General features: G+C 44.1%; 1 protein-coding gene and 2 long non-coding RNA genes across 4 annotated transcripts; 2 read left to right on the top strand and 1 right to left on the bottom strand.

The window, feature by feature from the left end:
* Nucleotides 1–118: 118 nt before the first annotated feature.
* Nucleotides 119–17,756, bottom strand: FBXW10B (F-box and WD repeat domain containing 10B). Its single transcript, XM_081895018.1, has 14 exons — nt 17,042–17,756; nt 16,387–16,530; nt 14,674–14,880; nt 14,007–14,134; nt 13,605–13,724; nt 13,039–13,148; nt 12,224–12,427; nt 10,890–11,011; nt 9,445–9,593; nt 8,461–8,603; nt 6,770–6,928; nt 5,871–6,136; nt 3,071–3,205; nt 119–1,490 (listed from the first exon to the last, which is right to left on the bottom strand). Exons 1-14 carry the CDS (start codon nt 17,583–17,585, stop codon nt 616–618), a joined length of 3,306 nt encoding a protein of 1,101 aa, XP_081751144.1. The 5' UTR covers nt 17,586–17,756; the 3' UTR covers nt 119–615.
* LOC309360962 lies at nt 1,442–12,467 on the top strand. 2 transcript variants are annotated; one of them, XR_014164265.1, is made up of 3 exons: nt 1,442–1,564; nt 4,258–4,355; nt 12,277–12,467. It is a non-coding gene; the product is annotated as an uncharacterized lncRNA (long non-coding RNA). The 2 variants fall into 2 exon arrangements; XR_014164266.1 differs by lacking the exon at nt 1,442–1,564 and adding an exon at nt 2,073–2,195.
* Nucleotides 4,666–11,811, top strand: LOC309361011. Its single transcript, XR_014164287.1, has 2 exons — nt 4,666–4,745; nt 11,703–11,811. It is a non-coding gene; the product is annotated as an uncharacterized lncRNA (long non-coding RNA).
* Nucleotides 17,757–20,241: the final 2,485 nt, after the last annotated feature.

A 20,241-nucleotide genomic window follows, 5' to 3' on the forward strand; every position in this document is an offset into this window, starting at 1 on the left:
TGCGGGGAATTTAATATGCTGCTCCTTCCACCCTGTTTGGAAGGTGGGAACAAGACCCACATGAAAAGCAACAAGTAAGGAAACAAGTTCATTACAAAGCAGGTACCGCTGTAAGAGCTGTTGTAGCCAGGTTTCTTTATTTTGTGAACATATATTAATTGATGGTGACTCTTGGACACCTGGAGGATGTCCTCAATAAGACTGCAAAGTTTAGAACATTTTCATTAAGATTTGGGCTATATGGTGAGCTTTGAGAAGTGTACACACAGTCTTTGAAACAAAGCTTTCAAACAGAATCATTGTAGAGTCATGTTAATAAACCTTTCTCTAGAGACCAGGAGTATTTGTAAACTGCACTCACTGCAAACTGGAAAGACATTTCTTTGGAGAGTGAAGTAGCTTCCCCATCATATCCACCCCACCCCACCTCCAGTGCAGCCCAGAGTCCCACCTTCCCATGTGAAAATCTGGATAATTCAATAGAGTTTGTTAGCATTTTCTGAAAGGTAGCTTCAAGCTGAGGGTAAAAATTCAGCCCAAAGCTCTCCAGTGCCAGCTGTTTGGTTTGTAGGCAGTTGTTTGGAAGGACTAGCAGGCTGCTTTGAAAAGCGAAGTTCAGATGAAAACATTCTCTCCAAGTTCAGGAGCTGCAACTTTGCCCTCCTTGTTGAAATCGTCGATGGGGAGACCTTTAATTTTCCTTAGCCAGGCATTTTTACACTCTTTTTCTCTGTTTGCTATAACCTTGGTCTTCTGTGCCTGATACTCGTGCGCCTTAGCTTCTTCATACTCTTTCATCTGTTGGGTTGTCAGAAGCCGGAACCCAGAATTGAGCCGGTATGGGTTTGGAGTGTGGGTGAAGAAGAGTTTGGGTCGCCGTGGTATCATGTCTCTATCGGGTTGGGCAATCTTCATTCGAGGCACTTTGATGGATTCGACAGAGCTTGTAAAGTGACCAACGACATGCCCTATGGCAGGTGGAGATGGTATCTTTGCCTGGCGAGAAATCTTTCCCCCTCTGGCCAAGTTGCTGCATGATTGGGAACGTGTAATAGTGGGGGCTGGGATGAAAGATTTCACCCTGCTTCCAAGCAAGGAGTTCTTCAAGCTTAACTGCAGCGTTTTGGTTTCATAAGGTGTGGAAATCCTTTCCATGCCAATCATGCAACGGGCAGCCTTCAGTCGTTTCAGCTGGGTTGATGGATCCATTTTCAGTTGCTCTGGACTTTGGGCAGCAGGGGTCTTTTGGGGCAATTTTTTCTGGAGAAAGGCAGGCCCCCAGGCATCTTTGATTTTCATATTGTATGCCATGTTGGCACTGACTTGGTCTGTCTGGTAGGCATGCTGCATTGTGCTAACAGTGAGAAGTATCTGGTCACCAGACAGGGGACCATGGAAACGCCTCTTCTTTATGTGCTTTACGAAAGCATCAGCATCCTGGCCCGATGCAAAGTTGCTGGCTAAGGGCTTGTTTTCCTCTAACTCATCTCCTGTTTTCAAAAATAAAAGTGAGATGAGTGAAGATTAGCACCTGGGGGAAGGCAGGGCAGAACTTGGAGAACAGGTCTGGGCCCCTACTTGGGAGATCAGAAGACCCCCCAAATGAAGTCTTTTAAAAATCCATGGATTGAAAGAGGAACCTATGGGGATCAGGAGCTCCACTGTCAGAAGAGCTAGAAGAAGAGTAGCTAGCTTCCTGCTGAGTGCTTCCCCTCTCCTCTCTCTGTGAGACTGGGGGCTGTGGTTTGTGCAGGATGGGGGGGGGGGCTGAATGACTGAATATGGGTAGGTGGGTAGGGGCCTGCAAAGCCTGATGAGTAGAGCAGGATGGGGAGAAGGCTTGGGTGTTTGTTTGAGGTGGGGAGGAATAAATCATGTTGGGTGGCACTTTAGTTTTAAAGGCGAAAGTCCAAAGAGGGAAGGGATATGACTAGGAGGAAGGAGTGGTGCCAGATGATAAGCTTGTTGCTCAATGGCTCACAAAAATGTGGAACTCACTCTGCACATTACCATGTAAAGGAGGGCCCAAAGTCTTCAACTCACCTAACTGCAGCACTGGGTTTTACTGTGAGATGAATTCATTGTTGCTGATGATGTCAAAGTGGTTGCCATGGTGCGCCAAGACAAGCACAGTTCCAGGCTACTATTATGTCATGCAGGAGTGTAAGGTGGATGTTATGGAGACGAAGGGTAGAGTACGTGTTTGACATTTGTACGATCTAAAATGTATATTGGCTCTGTTTCTCTTTCTAATTTAACATCCCTTAACCTGCTGCTTTGTGGTGCTTTGTTTATCCCATTTCCCACCTGCGTCTTTACTATTTCACTTTAACATGTAGTAAAGGATATTCCCATGCCCTGACCCACATTTTACTTTCCCCACCCTCACCTTCCGTCAGTCTGTTTTAAAATCTACATTCCCCCCTCCTGTTTTGCCAAGTCAATAGCAGGTTTTTTAATGGATCTCTGATGGACCATAGAGCGCTTAGTGGGAGGAAAGATTTTTATTTGAACAAAATAGGCTTCTCATGTAAAACCTCCCCAGATAATCTATGATCCACACTCTTACACAAAGAAGCAATCCCCACAATACCTTCACTCAGACAACCCACATATAGCACCAGATCACCAAATCCCTTGTTCCAGCCATGGGGGGGGGGGGGGAGGCGGCCTCAGGAACAGCAGCGTCCAGTCTGTGATGCAGCAACGTTGACTATGTTGCCCCGCACCCAGACTCTCTGCATCAAATGCCTCCACGGCCGCCACCTGTGGTGATTAGGGCTCCTCCCAGTCCCATAATCTGGGCAATCGAGCCCAAGCTGGGCCACCCTCAAGGGCAGGAGTGCTCCTGCGAGGACAGGCGGCCTTCAAGGAATGGTTGATTGCGCAAGGCCAATCCTAAGCCTGCTCGATCCTTCTTTGGCGTTTCCACTACACCTCCCAAATCTACAATTTGCATACTGTTTATTTTGAGTATGCTAATCAGCTCTAGTGGCCTAAAGCTGGACTACAGGAACAAATGGCACCTTTAAATGCAGCTGCACATTTTCAATACACCATCGTTCCTTACCTACTAGAGTTGTTACAGATTTTGAACGCGCGGCAATAGAAAAGAGTCTAGTCTGCTCATCTGGCTTCATTTCCAGGGTTACTACATTTTTGTGCATCCTGGGAAGAGGTTCCTTCAAAATTTGATAACGAAGAGCTAGAAAAGAAGGGAATAATTTTGGCTGCTGTCCAAAGCACACTTATTGTGAAGGAAGTCCTACTGAACGCAGTCAGACTTTCTTCCAAGTATATGAGAATATGGCTATATGGCTGCACTCTTCAAATGGCTTAACTCCAGAGTTGTGTTTTGTGGATCAGTGGGACTGTGCATGCCAGTGAGCTTGGGCTTATCAGTTTTGTGTCAGCTACAAACATCCTGAACATATATGAGCAATGTATCACTTGATATCTGTTTCCTCTCTCCAGAAATTCTAGTTAATTGGAATATTGTGAAATTAGAAAAATGTGAAAAGTAGTCTGATAGGACTTCTTCACCAAAGGGATTATCTAACTATCAGTTTTGTGTCAGCTACAAACATCCTGAACATATATGAGCAATGTATCACTTGATATCTGTTTCCTCTCTCCAGAAATTCTAGTTACCGTATTTTTTGCCCTATAGGACGCACTTTTCCCCCTCCAAAAATGAAGGGGAAATGTGTGTGCGTCCTATAGGGCGAATGCAGGCTTTTGCTGAAGCCCGGAGAACGAGAGGGGTCGGTGCGCACCGACCCCTCTCGCTCTCCAGGCTTCGCGGACCTCTCCGCAAGCAGCGGGAGTGCTCCCGCTGCTTGCAGAGAGTTGTCTGCATGTCAAAGCCTGAGCGCGCTGAGCTCAGTGCGTCCAGGCTTCGCGGACCTCTCTGCAAGCAGCGGGAGCCAGCGCTGGGCTCCCACGGCTTGCAGAGAGCTGCCTGTTTGGGGACTGGGGTCGGGGGAAGCTCGGGCCTCCCCCGCCCCACCCCCGCGCCTGGGGGGGAAAATAATTTTAGGTGCGCCTTATGGGACGGTGTGTCCTATAGGGCGAAAAATATGGTAATTGGAATCTTGTGAAATTAGAAAAATGTGAAAAGTAGTCTGATAGGACTTCTTCACCAAAGGGATTATCTAACTACTGTGCAGTTGGTCTTGTATAATTCTGAAAAACTTATTAGAACACTTTCAAAAGGAGTACTTCAGTAGAAACCCGTCTTACTCTTCATTATTCCAGAGAACCAAGATCAAACCCATCTTGCAAAACTACACAAAGATTTCTGATGAATATTCCTAGGAACCCAGAAATATCCAGCCTTTCTTTCTGTAATGGAGGTAGGTTTTATAATTTTTTAATGTTGCTTTTAATATATGTGTTATATGTTTATTGTTGTTAAGTTGCTTTGAGTATCTTGTATATGAAAAAAAGAAAAGTGACTAATAAGTTTAATCAATAATAACCTAGGAGAATATGACGCCATCTGATGAAGGGAAGGTGGCCCTAGATTGTATATCTTCTAGTCTAAAAGCCACATTTCCTCATGGAGAACCTTTTAAGGGTCATGTGACAGTCTTGGGTGTGGCCCAAGTGGGTGAACAATGGATGTAACTTTTATCTTCCTACAGTAGCTGAGACACAAAAGGGCTAGGTTTCTGCACGTGCATGTGCGCCCATGCACACACACACAGCCACGTGTCTCCATCCTTCATCCAGGCAAGTAAGAGGTGTTATCTTATTGTAAGGATGCATTGCGGTCAGGGCTGGATTTGGTCTCTGGGCATAAGGTCCCCCAATCCTGCTCACAAATCCATGATTATATTACATGAGTTCCGCTTTTTACCTATCCAAAAAACAGTATAAAGCAGGACATTGCAGATTGCTTGTGTATTAAAACCTACAGATAGTTCATTCTATCTTCAAACAGCCACCAATGACCTGAAATATTCCCGCACAGCCATCTGTTTTGCATATGTACCCAGAACAGGTTCATATGCTCAGATTTTGGTTGTGCTTGCTTTACCCTGCAGCAAACTGAGTGGGCAAAAGGAGTCTGATTACTCGGCATTTGCACAACTCAATGGCTGCATTGGGGTGTCATGCTAAAGCATAGTTTGATGAACAAGCTGGAGTGAGCCGCCGCAAGCCTAAGGTTTGAAAGGTCACCCATCTTCTCTGGTACAGCCATGAAGAGGCACTTGGAAGCTCTCACGTCTGCTTAGCCACAGCTTGTTGAGTTCTCCAAACCAAGCAGCTGTGCTTAATGTCAATGTAGTTCAAAGCTAGCTTGTGTCAAATAAACCATCGCTAACATCAACCATGGTTTTGCAGTTGGGGCAAAACAAACAGGCTGTGGTTGAGCAAAACCTTCCAAACTCTTCCTTGTAGCCACAGCAGAGTGGCAGGGGCAGTTGTGTGAGCCCAAGGCTCACTGCAGCTTGCTCACATAATCCTAAATGATGATATATCCTTCAACCTTAGGTCCCCGGATGTTGCTTGACAGCAGTTATCATCTCTAACCATTGGCTAAACTGGCTGCATATGATATGAGTTATAGTCCAACAACATTTGGAGTACAGATAGATTTTTCATTCCTCTTTGCAAGTGATAAAAGGAGGATCGGACCACCCTTTTACTGCATGTCAAATGCAACATAGATCAAATGTGATGCTTATCATCACAGGGTATTAAAATTTAAAGGAGAGGTGACCAAGGCTGTATACAAGCCATCTAAACACCCTGGAAGAATTTGTAAAAGGGTGAAGAAGTCCCTCCCTTCTTGACGCCTACCAACACTTGCAGGATTTCACCTGCCATTTAACTTAATCCTTGATGGGCATCAGGAGCAGTACCTGGAGTAGAATTTCTGAAGTATTTCGTCGACTTCCGAATAATGTCATAGGAAAATACTGTTGTGGTGTTGTAAAGCTTCCATTTATTCCTGTGGGACCGTTTCTTCCGCCCAGACAGTAAATGTGGCGGCATTATTTGCAATGCTTTGTCGTCAAATTTGCTCTTTTCTTTCCTTTTAGTTAGTTGTTCGGAAGCTAGTGTGTGGTCCCACACTACTTCCTCAAACTGGAACATAACCACACTGCCCAGTGCATTGACCAGTAGCCTAAAAGAAAGGCAAAGGGAGTGAGAAAACACCATGGCCAACTGTCAGAAAGTACCAAACGTGTAGTGCTATAAACTGAGGAGTGAGGCATTATTAGAACCTTCAATCTGCAAGGAAGGAAAGGTGGTATGGATGTAGCTTACTGCCACACTGCCTTTTCCTGCAACTAGTGACATGATTTTATTTTTTCCCCAAATGCAAATAGCAATCATGTGGCGGGGCGGAAGACTGAGAATTATAGAATTGTAGCAAATGGGGGAGGAGAAATTTTAAACTCTCGTTCCCTTGGTGCAGTCCTAATGAAAATTGCTTCTCTAAAGCTGTCATTTGCATGGGGATGGTTCCGTTGGTTTCATGTAGATGTTAAACAGCCATAGGGGATAACATGAAACCCCGAGGAACCCTGCACTGAAGACTCCACAGGGCTGAAGAGCACTCCCCAAGCGTCACTCTCTAGAAACATCCATCCAAACAGGACCAGAACCACTGCAAAGCAGTGCCGTCTACCAGCAATTCAGACAATCACTCCGGAAGCAATCCAAGGCCCTTCACATGCCAGCCCACACATTTCCTCAGAAATGTATATGACAACCTTTATTATTTAAGAACTGGGAAATAATGTCTGCAACCTACGTGTTTTCCACTATACAGAAGGACACCACGGGGTCACCTCTGCTATTGGCTCTCAAAACTCTCAGGCAGGTCCCTGTCAGGAAGTTGAATATGCGTATCTTCCCATCCGCACAGCCACTGATGACTCTGAGATAGAGAAATCCCAGGGACAGAACCTCCCTACAAACAAGGAAAGTTGTTGAAATACAGCACTTGCTCTTATGAGGACAACATTGAGACTGTAAGGGTGTCTTGGTGTAGAATGATGAATTAACACTCCTCAAAGTAAACAAATGGAGGATGTGTTTTACAAGGAATATTCATGAATGAGGTGAAATTGGGGGGGGGATTATTACTAGTACAACTTTGTCTATTTGCACACACACGTAGAATGCACATAATGCAGTCAATGTTCATTAATTTGAATTAGTCTGTTCTGAGTAGAACTTAGTGGAATACCACCCCTAGTTCCTACCCTTCCCTCATGTGTTACTCTGAGCAGAAAATATGTCAAGCAAGTGCTGTTTACTAGGAAAATGACAAATTGAGGTTTAAACAGGCTGCCACCTGAAGTGAAAAGTTACTGCAAGAACGCACCCGGATCAGCAGAGCGCTAAACGTAAGCAAACAAAATGTGAGCCAATTTACTTTTAGGCAGTTGAGGGAGAAAGAAAGTCAACACCGTGTTGAAGGATGGTATGCTGACATAAGGGGCTGGGTGGAGAACCGCCTGAACCGAGAACTGGCATTGGCTCGAGTCCAGAAATGCTAGAGGCACCTTCTTCTATGTGCCAAGGCAGGCCAGCAGGAACCTGAGAGAAGTGAGATGAACTTAGAGAAGAGGACCACAGAGAGTACAGCAAGGGTAGGTGACTCTTCAACTGTTGTTGGACTCGAACCTTCATCAGCCCCAGCCAGCAAGATCACCATCCCTGGAGTACAGCCTAGTGAATGAAGAGGCACAACTTACTGCCTTTCTGGAGTAAAGTAGTCTGATGGGGGTGGAAAGTGAAAAATGGCCACCATCTTTCAGAGGCCTGTAACCACATGCCAGTGTGGTGTAGTGGTTAAGAGCGGTAGACTCGTAATCTGGGGAACCGGGTTTGCGTCCCTGCTCCTCCACATGCAGCTGCTGGGTAACCTTGGGCTCGTCACACTTCTTTGAAGTCTCTCAGCCCCACTCACCTCACAGAGTGTTTATTTTGGGGAAGGAAGGGAAAGGAGAATGTTAACCGCTTTGAAACTCCTTCGGGTAGTGATAAAGCGGGATATCAAATCCAAACTCTTCTCCTTTTTCTTCTTCTTTCTTGCTGTATCCTTTCATCATTACCAGTTCACAACACACACATTTTTGAGATGTGATATAAACTAAATATTAACTGAAGTGGTAAATCCTATGAACAGCTTTAACGTAGAGGACCTTTGAAGGTGGAGACAAGCCATTCATAGTAGAATCATGCTAGGTTCTGTGGTCTTAGGTTTTATGCCATCTTGGAGGTGGGTGGGAGTTCAAAGAAAATATAAACCTTGTATGGTTCAAAAGCAGAGAGCTGTCTCATCTTGTACAGAAGGGATTTTGGCAATGGGAAAAATTCACAGTTCCAGTTAGCTTTGTCCTTTATAAAAACTACTCCAAACACATAAGAATCAAGAGTCATTGCTAAGGACATCACAAAGTCTGCAGCTTTTTGACTGCAATAAACAATACCTACATGGGGTGTCTGAAAGCCCCCAGACATCTCTTGTGATTTCCATACATGCTCCATCCCAGGATATAGCCGTCATTGCTTCCTGTCACAAGATGCCACTCATCAAACGACAGGCATGTCACAGGGCCCAGATGCCCTTGTAAAGTCTGGGGAAAAAACAGATTTGTTTTTGCATGCTCTTTAGAGGCTTCCAGCAACCACAGGATTATGATGCCATTGTTTACTTTGTTGGTGGTAAAGATGTGACTAACCTCCACTGGCCACCTGTTGCTGAATGCTAAGCATCTAACCTATCAGAAATGTCAGCTTTCTTACTGGAGTGGAAGAGGATCAAAATAACCCCTTTAAAAATAGTGGGGAGCAAGGAATCATCAGACTGATTAGGCTAATTTCAATCCCAGGAAAATTTGTAGAAAGCATAATTAAAACTTTACCTGTGATTAAACATATAGACGGACTAGCCCTGCTGAAGAAAGACCAGCAAGACTTTCTCACAGAGAAGGTTTGCCTCACCAAACATTCAGAATTCTATGAGTGTGTCACAGACATGATGTATTGCAATTAGCAACCACTTTTGGTGAAGTTGCACACTAAATTCCTTTTGCTGCCTAGAAAACCCCTGCTGCCAGTGGCAGTTCCCATATTTCACTCTGAATGAGTGGTCACTGTAAGCCAGCTCTCTTCTGATTGTTGACGCTTGCCTGGGTTAGTCCCTTTGCTATCCCTGTGTTTATGAAATGCCAAAGAAGCTTGAAAGGTCTCGCTGACCTTTCTCTGTGTTCCCAAGGAAGATAGAGCCCCATTGTTTGCACGCAAACTTTTGGCAAGAGCAGTAGAGAAGTATGGAGGGCCATGTTACCCTCCCGCCCGCCCACCCTGGCCTGAGTTTCCCCACCACTGTTCTGACTCCACCTTAAATGTGTTGCTTGGTGCCACATACAGAGCTGACAGCATTTTCAGAGTCAGCCACTGCGTTTTAAATCTTACCTTTATCAGTATACATGTCTCAGCATGCCACACTTTCACTACGCCCTTATCGCAGGCACTCACGACATGTGTTTCATTCATCTTAGCAGCCCAAACAATAGCTTTGTGTGCGAAAGTCTTAACGCACTTTCCAGTTTCTATATCCCACACTGTGAAAAACACAAAAAGATGCCATTAATTCATTTTCAGCACAACCCTGATGCCATTAAGCTGAAGTGACGAGTGCAGGATCTCAGAGACCTTGCCAAAGACACAGATAGGCTGGGAGATGGACAGTACTCTCTTGCAAAAAATCTCTAAAGGTGGCAGCATATTTAGCAGCAGCATCTGCTCCAAAGAGTCACTCAGTCCCCTTCCTCCTGATAACCAAGCAACCCCCAGCACTTGCTCTGGAAGCAGAAAAGAAGATCCCAATGAGGACTGAGCAGCCTTAGTGGCCTTCAGCCAAAATAGAATGCTGAGTATCTACTGGAGAGGAAAAATGGAAAACGGTGTGCATGAACACTCTTGCTTGACCCCTTGCAACTTATGGAGGAAGGCATGATTGGCACCTTGAACTGGAACACTCCCGTTAGATACAGTGGTACATTGATTCTTAAACTTAATCTGTTCCGGGAGTCGATTCGACTCCCAAAACGTTCAAAAACCAAGGTGCAGCTTCTGATTGACTGTAGGAGTCTTCTGCACTCAAGCAGAAGCTGTGTCGGACAGTCAGCTTCTGAAAAACACTCGCAAACCGGAAAACGTACTTCTGGGTTTGCGGCATTCGGGAGTCGATTTGTTTGGCAACTAAGCCATTCAAGAACCAAGGTACGACTGTATTGAGGATGTACTGCAACACGTTGTTATTCTGCAATAAAAGGTAAAGGTAAAGGACCCCTGACACTTAAGTCCAGTCGAGTACGACTCTGGGGTTGCAGCGCTCATCTCGCTTTATAGGCCGAGGCAGCTGGCGTTTGTCCGCAGACAGTTTTCCATGTCATGTGGCCAGCATAACTAAGCCGCTTCTGGTGCAATGGAACACCGAAACCAGAGCAGCACACAGAAACGCCGTTTACCTTCCCACCAGAGCGGCACCTATTTATCGACTTGCACTTTTGGGCATGCTTTCAAACTGCTAGGTTGGCAGGAGCTGGGACCAAGCGACGGGAGCTCACCCCATCGCAGGGATTCGAACCGCTGACCTTCTGATCAGCAAGCCCAAGAGGCTCAGTGGTTTAGACCACAGTGCCAATAGGAGCCTTCTAATGACTACAGTTCCCAAGATTCTTTGGAGGGAGCCATGTTTGTTTAAAGTGGTATGATTCTGCTTTAAAAGTATCTTGACGATGTGGTCATAGTTCTGCATTACAATTGTTTACCTTTTCATTCTGCAAAGTTTAAATTTAACTATAGTATGTAGATTTTCCCGTATTTCCCTGGGAGACAGGCAATGTTTTGCTCACATTTTGCTGTGCAGTCTTTGGATCCAGACACAAACTTGCTCTTGTACAAATCCAGGCAAGTGATGCTTCCTGTGTGGCCGTTAAAAATTTTCACACATGCCCCAGTGAGGATATTCCACATTCTAAAAGATACGGATCAAGAGGATGAGAAGAAACAAACATTGAAGTTGCATGTATGTTACCAGCTTAAAATATAAGCTGTTTCCACCATCAATTTGGATCAAAGCGGGTTTAGGGAAAATTGCATCAAAATGCAGTATTTCTCAAGAAACAACAGAATAGATATGCATTGTGGCCAATATGGTGTATACATTGCTTTCCAAACTAGTAGCGGAAGTGCATGAGATGCTGAGTAAACAGAAGAGTGTACACAGCCAGAATATAACGAGTTATTGAAATTTCAAGCATATCTAGATAGGGGTGCAACCAAACAAATGGGAATAAGTATCTGGAAGCAATATGCTTTGCACGGTCTTTCTCTGTTTGGATCATGATACTGGGGTTAATGCTTCATTTCCCTTTTTCTACTATGCAGCCTACTAAATTAGTATGGGGATTGGTAATATGTGGCAATTGCCGATCCAAGGTGAGATTGAATTGGTAGATATGTGCATGAAAATTGCTTTAAGTTCTGACATTCCATTCACCTATCTTCTTGTCCGATCTGTTGGTACCAGGTTTTATAGCTTCTCTAGTATATACTAAAGTTTAAATAGTTTGATGATACGGGTATAATATATTATGGAATAAAATGTAACACATGGCACTATACTGTGTGTTTCTTTATTGCGCTTTCTGAGTTTCAATAAACAGCGTTCAGAAGCTGACACTCCCTAAAGAACTGGAGCCACCAACAAATTAGTCAACCAACAATTTATTTGAAATTCTGCTGGTGAGTTGCAAGTGCATTGCTGTTTCATTTGCTGTTGTGTTCTATAGTCTGTGGCTCTGTATTTCATTACTGTGTGAAGTGTCCTGGAACTGGAGAATGAAGGATGGTATATAATAATAATTATTATTTTTTAAAAATAAAATACAGTAGCTAATTCTGGAGCTCTCTGGCTCCAACCATCATTTGCTATGGCTCCACCCAGTGCTGGAATGTACCTCTGCACAGATTACCCCTGAGCTCTCATCCTTGTTGTGGGAATACATAACTTATTTTAGACTCAAGGAGCATAATAATACAATGTGAAGTATTTTTAAGCCCCACAAGCGACGAAGCACTCGAAGGACGTTGAATTAAATGGGCCACAAGTACCCTTAACACCTTCCATATTTTGCCTTTCCCCAAAAAAATGCAATGTAAAGATGTTAGGATCAGCACAGCTCACCTGATGCTGAGATCATAGCTGCCACTCAGAAGCAATCCTTTCTGTTCATTGAGGTACACAGCCCGGATGCTACCAGCATGTCCCAGAAAGACAGGAGGGACATAGCGCATCTCATCCACATCCATCAAACGGACTTTCCGGTCCACAGAACCAGTGGCCATCAGCTTCCCACCACCATAGTGAATCACTCTGTTTGGATCCAAACTGAAGAGGTAGCGAAGGTTGAAGGGAGAACCTGGTTTTATTTGATAGACTTATTTCTTTCATATCCTGCCTTTATTCCATGGTGGAATTCATCATGACAGCTAATACAGTATTCCCAGGAGGCCCCCCATCCAAGCAGCAAGCAGATCCAGACCTGCTTAGCTTCATATGCCCTCACACCACATCCCTGTTTGTAGCAACAGATGCAACACTAACCAAACATTCATCCTTGCAGTCATTTTTACTATTTCTCAAAGTCTAAGCCAGGCCGCCCAGATCTGGTTTCCTCCAAGTGTTGTTGGCCTCTATGAATGAACTGAACTGGACTACTTGCATGTATTATGGGAATGTACGTCCTACTTGTACCACTTGTGGCAATTTATTCAGAGGCAGGAAGCAGATAAAAGACACAGGGAGGTTTTCCTTAGCGTGCTGCTCCTGGGGGGAAAGCTATATGTGTTCACTATTTTGAAAATATCATCAGAGGTTCATGGGTTTACAAAATGCCCCATATGTTGTGGAACATTGGTTGTTGTGAGGCACATGTAGAGATTTTGGGTGGGGAGGAGGGTGGAATGAAGCAAAACACACTTCTTGCTGGGTGCACATACCTGTCTATTAGAATCCGGACATTATACCCACTGCAGAAGACATTCCGTTCTTCCATCTTGACAATGTCTACCTCTTGTCCATGATAAGCTTTGCGCAGGTATTCATTCTCCTTAAAGCAGAATGAGGAGCAATGATGGCTGGTTATATGAGAGAATGACAAACGAGGAAGTAGGTGGCCTTCTGCTTCAACTGGCAGAAATGGGCTTTGTCTCCACCACCACTTCCATCATTAGAAGCCCCCTCTACCCAGTATGGAGAGTGTGCTAGGGCAAGACAAGTACGCAGACTCCCACCGCAAGCTGTGCACACATATGGGCTATTATTCCTTTCTTTGGGGAAAAAGGAACATAGCTTCAGGTTGACACAGCTTCACACTTCCATACTCCAGACATGGTTTCTCTCTGTGGTTTCTCTCTCTCTCTCTCTCTCTCTCTCTCTCTCTCTCTCTCTCTCTCAACAGAGAGATCAACCAATGGCAGAGAACTGAATAGGGCCCAAGAATTTCCCACCACCTACTCAAACCCAATCCAAGAAAATCCAGGAATGCAGAACACCCACAATGCACCTTTATAGTTACGATTAACTTGGCCTTGCTTCGGATGATGTCACCTTCAGAGTTTATGCGAGGAATGGCAACATTGACAATTTTGGCATAGTTGGAAATTGCTCCTTTAGGGCATGACCCCTGCAACAGAAAGAAGACAAAGTCATTTAGTTAAATATGTCAATACTGAAATGTTAGAACAAAAATGGCTGCAGTTGGTGCAAGATAAAGCTTGGCCTCTGCATGGGAGGGCAGGTCCATCCTTACTGACTGCACTCCACACACTATGACTGCAGATACGCAATACATTGAAAGCACATGATTTCCCCCAAAGAATCATGGGAACCGTAGTTTGCGCCTCAAAGAGCTACAATGCCCAGTACCCTTAACAAACCACAAGGGTTGAGGAGAATCCCACAGTACCTGCAGGAATGCAATCTCACTTTGGAGAGCACGATTTGCTATCATATCCCTCTTGATTAGTTTGACCAGGAAGTCCCAGTGTGCACTCACAAGAGCACATCTGTTCAAGGATTTCATGTCCAGCATTCCTAGAGAATCACAAAGAGAAGCTTGTTGCTCTGTTGCTTCCTAAAAGCGAAGCATTAGAAAGCTGCTTCAGGGACTTATTAAGACATGCTGAAGCCCCTAAGCTTTTGTCAAGCTTTGTCAAGTTTAAGAGGCCGGAAAACTTTAAAAAAAAACAACAAAAACAACAGAAAAGGCAATGGGAATAGAAATAACGAAGTTTAATATCGGCATATATGGTGGTGGCACAGGTAAGGATATAACAAAAAACTAACCATCTAACTATGGACACCTTATAAAATACAGTTATTTCTGCACAAATTAATGAACTCAATATGACAAATGTGTAGCCATTAAGTATATTGTTGTCATATCAGAGCAATATTGTATGTTTTAGAGTGCTTTCCCTGTTCTCCTTTTTAACCAATTATGTAAAATATTAAATTTAGTTTTTAAAAGAATGTATTTAGAGATTCCTCATAATCTGAATCCTTTGAATGTAGCTTAATTTAGCTTGTGTATAAGTAAATCTGGCACTGTGAGGAAGGCAAGAGGTTCTTACGCAATATGAACTTGGACAAGTGGATGGGCAGACAGTGAATGAAGTCTTTGAACTTGTTGACTTTGAAGGGCTTTGTGGGATGGGTGGGTACAGGCTCCGTGACATTCAGTATGACAGAACTGCTGGTGGCTTCATCCATGTACTCTGACAATACTTCTGACATCCGATCTGACTCTTTGCTCCAAAGCCTTTGCAAACGTAGACGACCTGTCAAGTGGATGAGAAAACCAACCAAGGGAGTATTACAGAGTGGCCATAAAAAGAACGGGCAGGATAAGAAGCTTAAGTTACCCTCTATAGCCCCGCAGTGAACAAGCAGCCTGTGCCTTTGAGCAATTGGACCTCCTCATACATATGTTATATACAGGCCATGGCTTTGTAGGTGACGTAGCCAATGTCTCATACAGTCCCACATCTCAAGAGGGACTATGTAGCACCAGATTTCCATTATGCCAACTGGGTAGTAGTTGCAATTATTTACAAACAAGATGCACCTCCTGGAGAAAACCCAGGAACAATGAAAAGTCATGAATCAACATAGAGGTGGTAGAGATGCTGCTTCACAGGCAGAAGGTCCCAGGCTCTATTCAGCATCTCCAAGTAGAGACCTTGGAAGAGACCCTGGTATGAAATCATGGAGAGATGCTGCCAGTTGCTGGGAACAACACTGAGCTAAACAGACCAATGGTCTGTCTTGATTATCACTGATCTCATCAAAACATCCACTACTGTTATTCTGGCTGTTATCTATAATTACAACTGGTGGACTGGATTGCTGGAAGGGGAATTAGGTGGAATGAGAAGAAGAGCAGAGCAGGATGGCCCACCAGAGCTGCAGGGTGGTGCAGCTCAGGGGTATTAACAAGCCTTGGCATAACTTGAGTGGGGAAGGCTGATCTCAACTTTCTGACTGAGAGTTTCCCAACCATGACCTTGGGATGGCCAGCATGACCACAGAAGCTATGCTGGAGAGCCAAGACTGCCACCAGAGTTGAAATCACAAGGAGGCAGTTAAGTAATGCCATAGCATGTTTTGTTCAGGCTAACGGTGACATTGCCATCTGTTCCCCACCCACCCTCCTGCTCATACTGTGTGGACCTCTTTTGCTCCAGTGGGGTGCCACTGTTAGAGGCAGACATTGACATTTGGCTGGAAGACAAAGTCTAGTCTGTTGGATCAGCTGCAGAGGTTGATGGGGTTGGCAGCATGAGCTTTGTTGTACACTGTTCTTGTGATAGGGATGGCATTGGTTAGGGTAATTTGACAAAAGGGATATGTGAACATCTCCCAGCCCCACCACAAGTTTAACTTCTAGCCTAAGGAAGAACTCTGGAGAACTTGAAAGCTTGCTCACTATTTTGTGACATTTTGGCGGACACAAAGATAACTGGATTTTGCATATTAAAAGTGGCATATATATACAGTGGTACCTCTACTTATGGACGTGATGCATTCTGGGGTGCCATTCGTCCCCCCAAAAGTCCATAAGTAGAGCGCCACTTCTGTGTGTGTGCGTGACATGATAGAGCACTCCTGCGCATGCACAAAGCACGCAGATCACTTATGCACAAAGTGGCGAACCTGGAAGTAAACACTTACGGGTTTGCTGTGTTCATAACCAGAAAAAACGCACCGTGAACCTAACGCAACTAGAGGTATGACTGTATTAGGAATGGGAAATGGATGGATGGATAAACAGAATTAAATAATACCAAATAAGTCACTCTTCTCTGAAGCAACCCCCAAGGTAAAACCCGAGGTGTGAGATGTGAGGTGGCTCCGAACTTGGGAGATAGATTTCTCTTGCTTCTTAAGAGGAATCACATCCTTGCTTGTTTGATCTTCATCTGGCACAGCTGGAAAGATTTAAATAACACAGGAGATAGAAATAACGAAAAAACAAAACAGTAAGAGACAAACATTTCACAGGAAATGATTCTATATCTAGGTTCTTTGCTCATTGGTCTGCAACCAAAGGAAGAGCAGTTACAAGCTACACTTAACGTGGTCCTCTCTGAAGTCAGGTATGGGGACGTTATGGCCCTCCAGATGTTATTGGACTCCCACTCCCATCAGACCCACCCAGAGGTGATGGCAATTGAAGTCCAGCCGCATCTGGAGGTTCCCCACCACACCCACCTCTTCACGTGAACTTCTGAATGTAACTAGATCCTTGGGCAATGTAAGCTGGGACAGTTGATTCAGTTTCGCTGGTTGACCAGGATGCTGGCTGCCCCACACATATCTATGCAATGAGGATTAGCAGAATAGTAAAGGATACTGTCCATTTCCCCCTCCACACATTACTGGGATGTCTGGTTGAGAGTCAGAGATAGCACCTTCAGCCCCCTAATGCATTAGGATTACCTGTTTTGTTGTCCGCCGATTTGCAAGTGGCCTCATCTTGGCTCAAGAGGATGCTAACCAGGTTGGCAGCCATCAGCAACAACTGTGAGTCACACATCTGCAGCAGAAGCAGGAGGTAGTTTGCTTTGCTCCAGAAACTGGCATTTAAGAACCACTTCCAGAGGTCTTCCATGGCATGCTCCAGTTTCTTCGGATTAAGTGCCCGGTCCAAGGTGGAAGATGCTGCGAAGCTGGAGCTTACGCAGGAACGGCTGTAGGTGAAATCCTTGCTATTGGTGGACTGCAAGAGGTTCCAGGCATACTTCAAGAGGTCTTGGCTTTGGAACCGTCTTATGATCCCCTTCAAGAATTGCCCCTTAGAAATATGGCTGGCCCGCACAAACCACTCTCGGGTGGAGAGAGCCTTCCAGGACAAGATGCAGGATTTGCAATGATAGCAAACAGGCACCAAGTCTGTTTGCTTGTCACACCGCAGATCTGGAGAGTACTCTAGTTTATATTCCAGGAGCTGTGGAGCCACTTCCACGACCGGGTGGGTCTTCATTGTATTAGCCTGTGTTACACACACACACACACACACACACACACACACACACACACACACAAAACACAACACACACTAATAGACAGAAGGGCCACCAGCCAAAGGCAAGCAAGCAGCTTCCTAAGAGTCTCCCTCCATGACCCTAAATCTCTGTCTAGCAGCAACAGTTTTCTGTTTGTGGAACTCGTTATTTTTCAGAACTCCTAGGAGACACAGTTAGTACCATAATTCTCCTAGAACTTGCCGGGGCAAAACTGTCTGCAGTTAACATACCTTATAGATTCTAATAGATGGAGAGAGCTGCTTCTGTATCAAGATAGACACAGAAAGATCAAACATGGCTCCGGGTTCAGATTTTGCCCACAAAATACAGTTGTTGAGGGGGGGGGTGTACATTCCCCCCAATAAACCCACGACCTTTTGAAATCCTAAATTCCAGGGTGCCAAGCCCTAGAGTGTAAAAAGCTGCTGCCAACTCTCTGAAAAACTTGGGAAGATATTGGTGGGTCTTGAAGGGGAGGTCTATTTGAAAGAACCATGTTTTGTTTTGTTTTGTTTTGTTTTGTTTTTGTCTCCCAGGTGCTTATGCTTCTGTGCGTTTACCAGAAGTGTGATCCATCCAAACTTTGTTGTTGTTTAGTCATTTAGTCGTGTCCGACTCTTCGTGACCCCATGGACCAGAGAACGCCAGGCACCTCTGTCCTCCACTGCCTCCCGCAGTTTGGCCATCCAAAGTTACCATTAGTTTAACACATGTTGAGTTTACTCAAAAGTAAGTCTCATTATATTCTACTGGCCTCCCAGAAATTCTGTCTATTTGTTTCACTGTGCATCTTGGCCTACATTTTCCACTTAACTCATTTAACAGCGAGTCTCTCTCCTAATAGACTTATCAGACTCGTTATAATTGAGCACACAGTCTTCTGTGCTGTTTTTGTCTCCATGAGGGAGCACTTTGAATTCACACAGAATCTCATCTCTCTCTGCTTTCAGTTTAGGGAACTCCTTTTGGCCCTCTTCCCAGTCTTCTTGGGATTTTACCATTCTAAAGGTGTTTGGCGTCATCTGACTTTAAATCATTTTATGAATTATTTCGACAGCAATAATTGCAAAGGAGAGCTCTGGTACATCGCACTCTTGTTTACATCCCTTACACTGTGAAATTAATTACTGTCCGCTTCGTGTTCAGTTTTGAAACCAGTCACTAATCTGTAATAAGGTATGTGTGCTTATTGCATTACTACTACATTTCCATCATATTTGGTTTGCTTCCAGGTGGTCAATATTCTGTGGGAGGGATTTGATCATATATTAGCTCATTTAGGTTGGGGCTGCAAAAGTGGATTGAAGTGTTGATCTGCAGCAAGCTCACTTTAAAAAAAAAAAAAAGCAACCCGCTCAGATTTTTTGCAGTAAGAAGAGTGCAGACCCTCCAAGCTGCCCAGAGTGGCTGGGGCAACCTAGTCAAATGTGTGGAGTATTATTATTATTATTATTATTATTATTATTATTATTATTATTATTATGGACTCCCTATTTTCATCAGAGGAATGTTGGAAGGTGTGAAAGTGTAGGGTAATGATGAACTGATGAAAGCTCATATAATGCTCAATAAATAGTAAACGTTGCATAACCTCTGGGGAAACAAATCCAAATGAATGCTCAACAAACAGTGGGTACTGGGCAGGTTCCAAGCAATCTTTGTGCAAACAAATCAGTGTGAATGTTCAATAAACAGGTTGCCTAGAAGTGGTGAAAGTGGCCTTGGAGACTTTTTCCTAGACCAATAGCTTCAGAGCTATGTGGAGCCACTCTTCAGCAGGAAACAGTAGCTGGCTACTAAGACAGAGAACTCTGTCTAAAGCTGTCTGCCTTTTGTAGGCAGATGCAAGATTGCTGTGGTATCTGGCTTGCGGTACCCACAGGAACATAGCTGAGCAACTGAAGAATGATGCAAAGAGTTGGCTTACTTTTTGAAAGAATTTATTTCTGCCTCCCTTAAGCTCTCTTTATCACACGTTTGTCAACTAAAGGACGTACTGCTTCTCTGGGTGGTTTTAAACGCTGTATTTGTATATTTTAAAACCTGTGTTCTACTTTATTGTAAAGCCTTGAGGTGGGTAAAACCATGTTACTACTAGTGTTTATTTTTAAATCTCTTAACTGGCTTTCCTTACAATCAACTAGTGGGGACTGCTGGCATTACATAGGAATTCTAAGAAACCAACAGCAACCCTTTACTGGCAATCAGTGCAATTTTGAAAGGTTCCATCCACCATTTTGATTCAAAATGGCATCCAGTGATAGACCAAAACCTGCTGCTTGATCTGAAGAGCCACTGTACCAATTTTTGTTAAAATATCTTAATAGTTGTCCTAATCAGTGCATTTTTGAAAGACCTAGCTTGTTATTTAGTTTCAAAATGGTGTTCAAATATAGTCAGGAAACTGCTCCTTGACCTCAGGGACCATTGTGCCAAATTTGGTTACAATATATCTTAAGCAGTGTCTAAATAAATGCGGTTTTTTATTTTTTTTAAAGGTTCAGGTTGTGTACCTTTCGATGTTGTGTTTATTGTTCATGACTACTTTTGTTATGTTCGTATTTATGTATTTTTTGTACTTTGTAAGCTGCCTGGAGCATGGTTTTAACTTTG

The sequence above is a fragment of the Podarcis melisellensis genome (assembly GCF_964234715.1).
Source record: "Podarcis melisellensis genome assembly, chromosome: 2".
Taxonomy (NCBI): Eukaryota; Metazoa; Chordata; class Lepidosauria; order Squamata; family Lacertidae; genus Podarcis; species Podarcis melisellensis.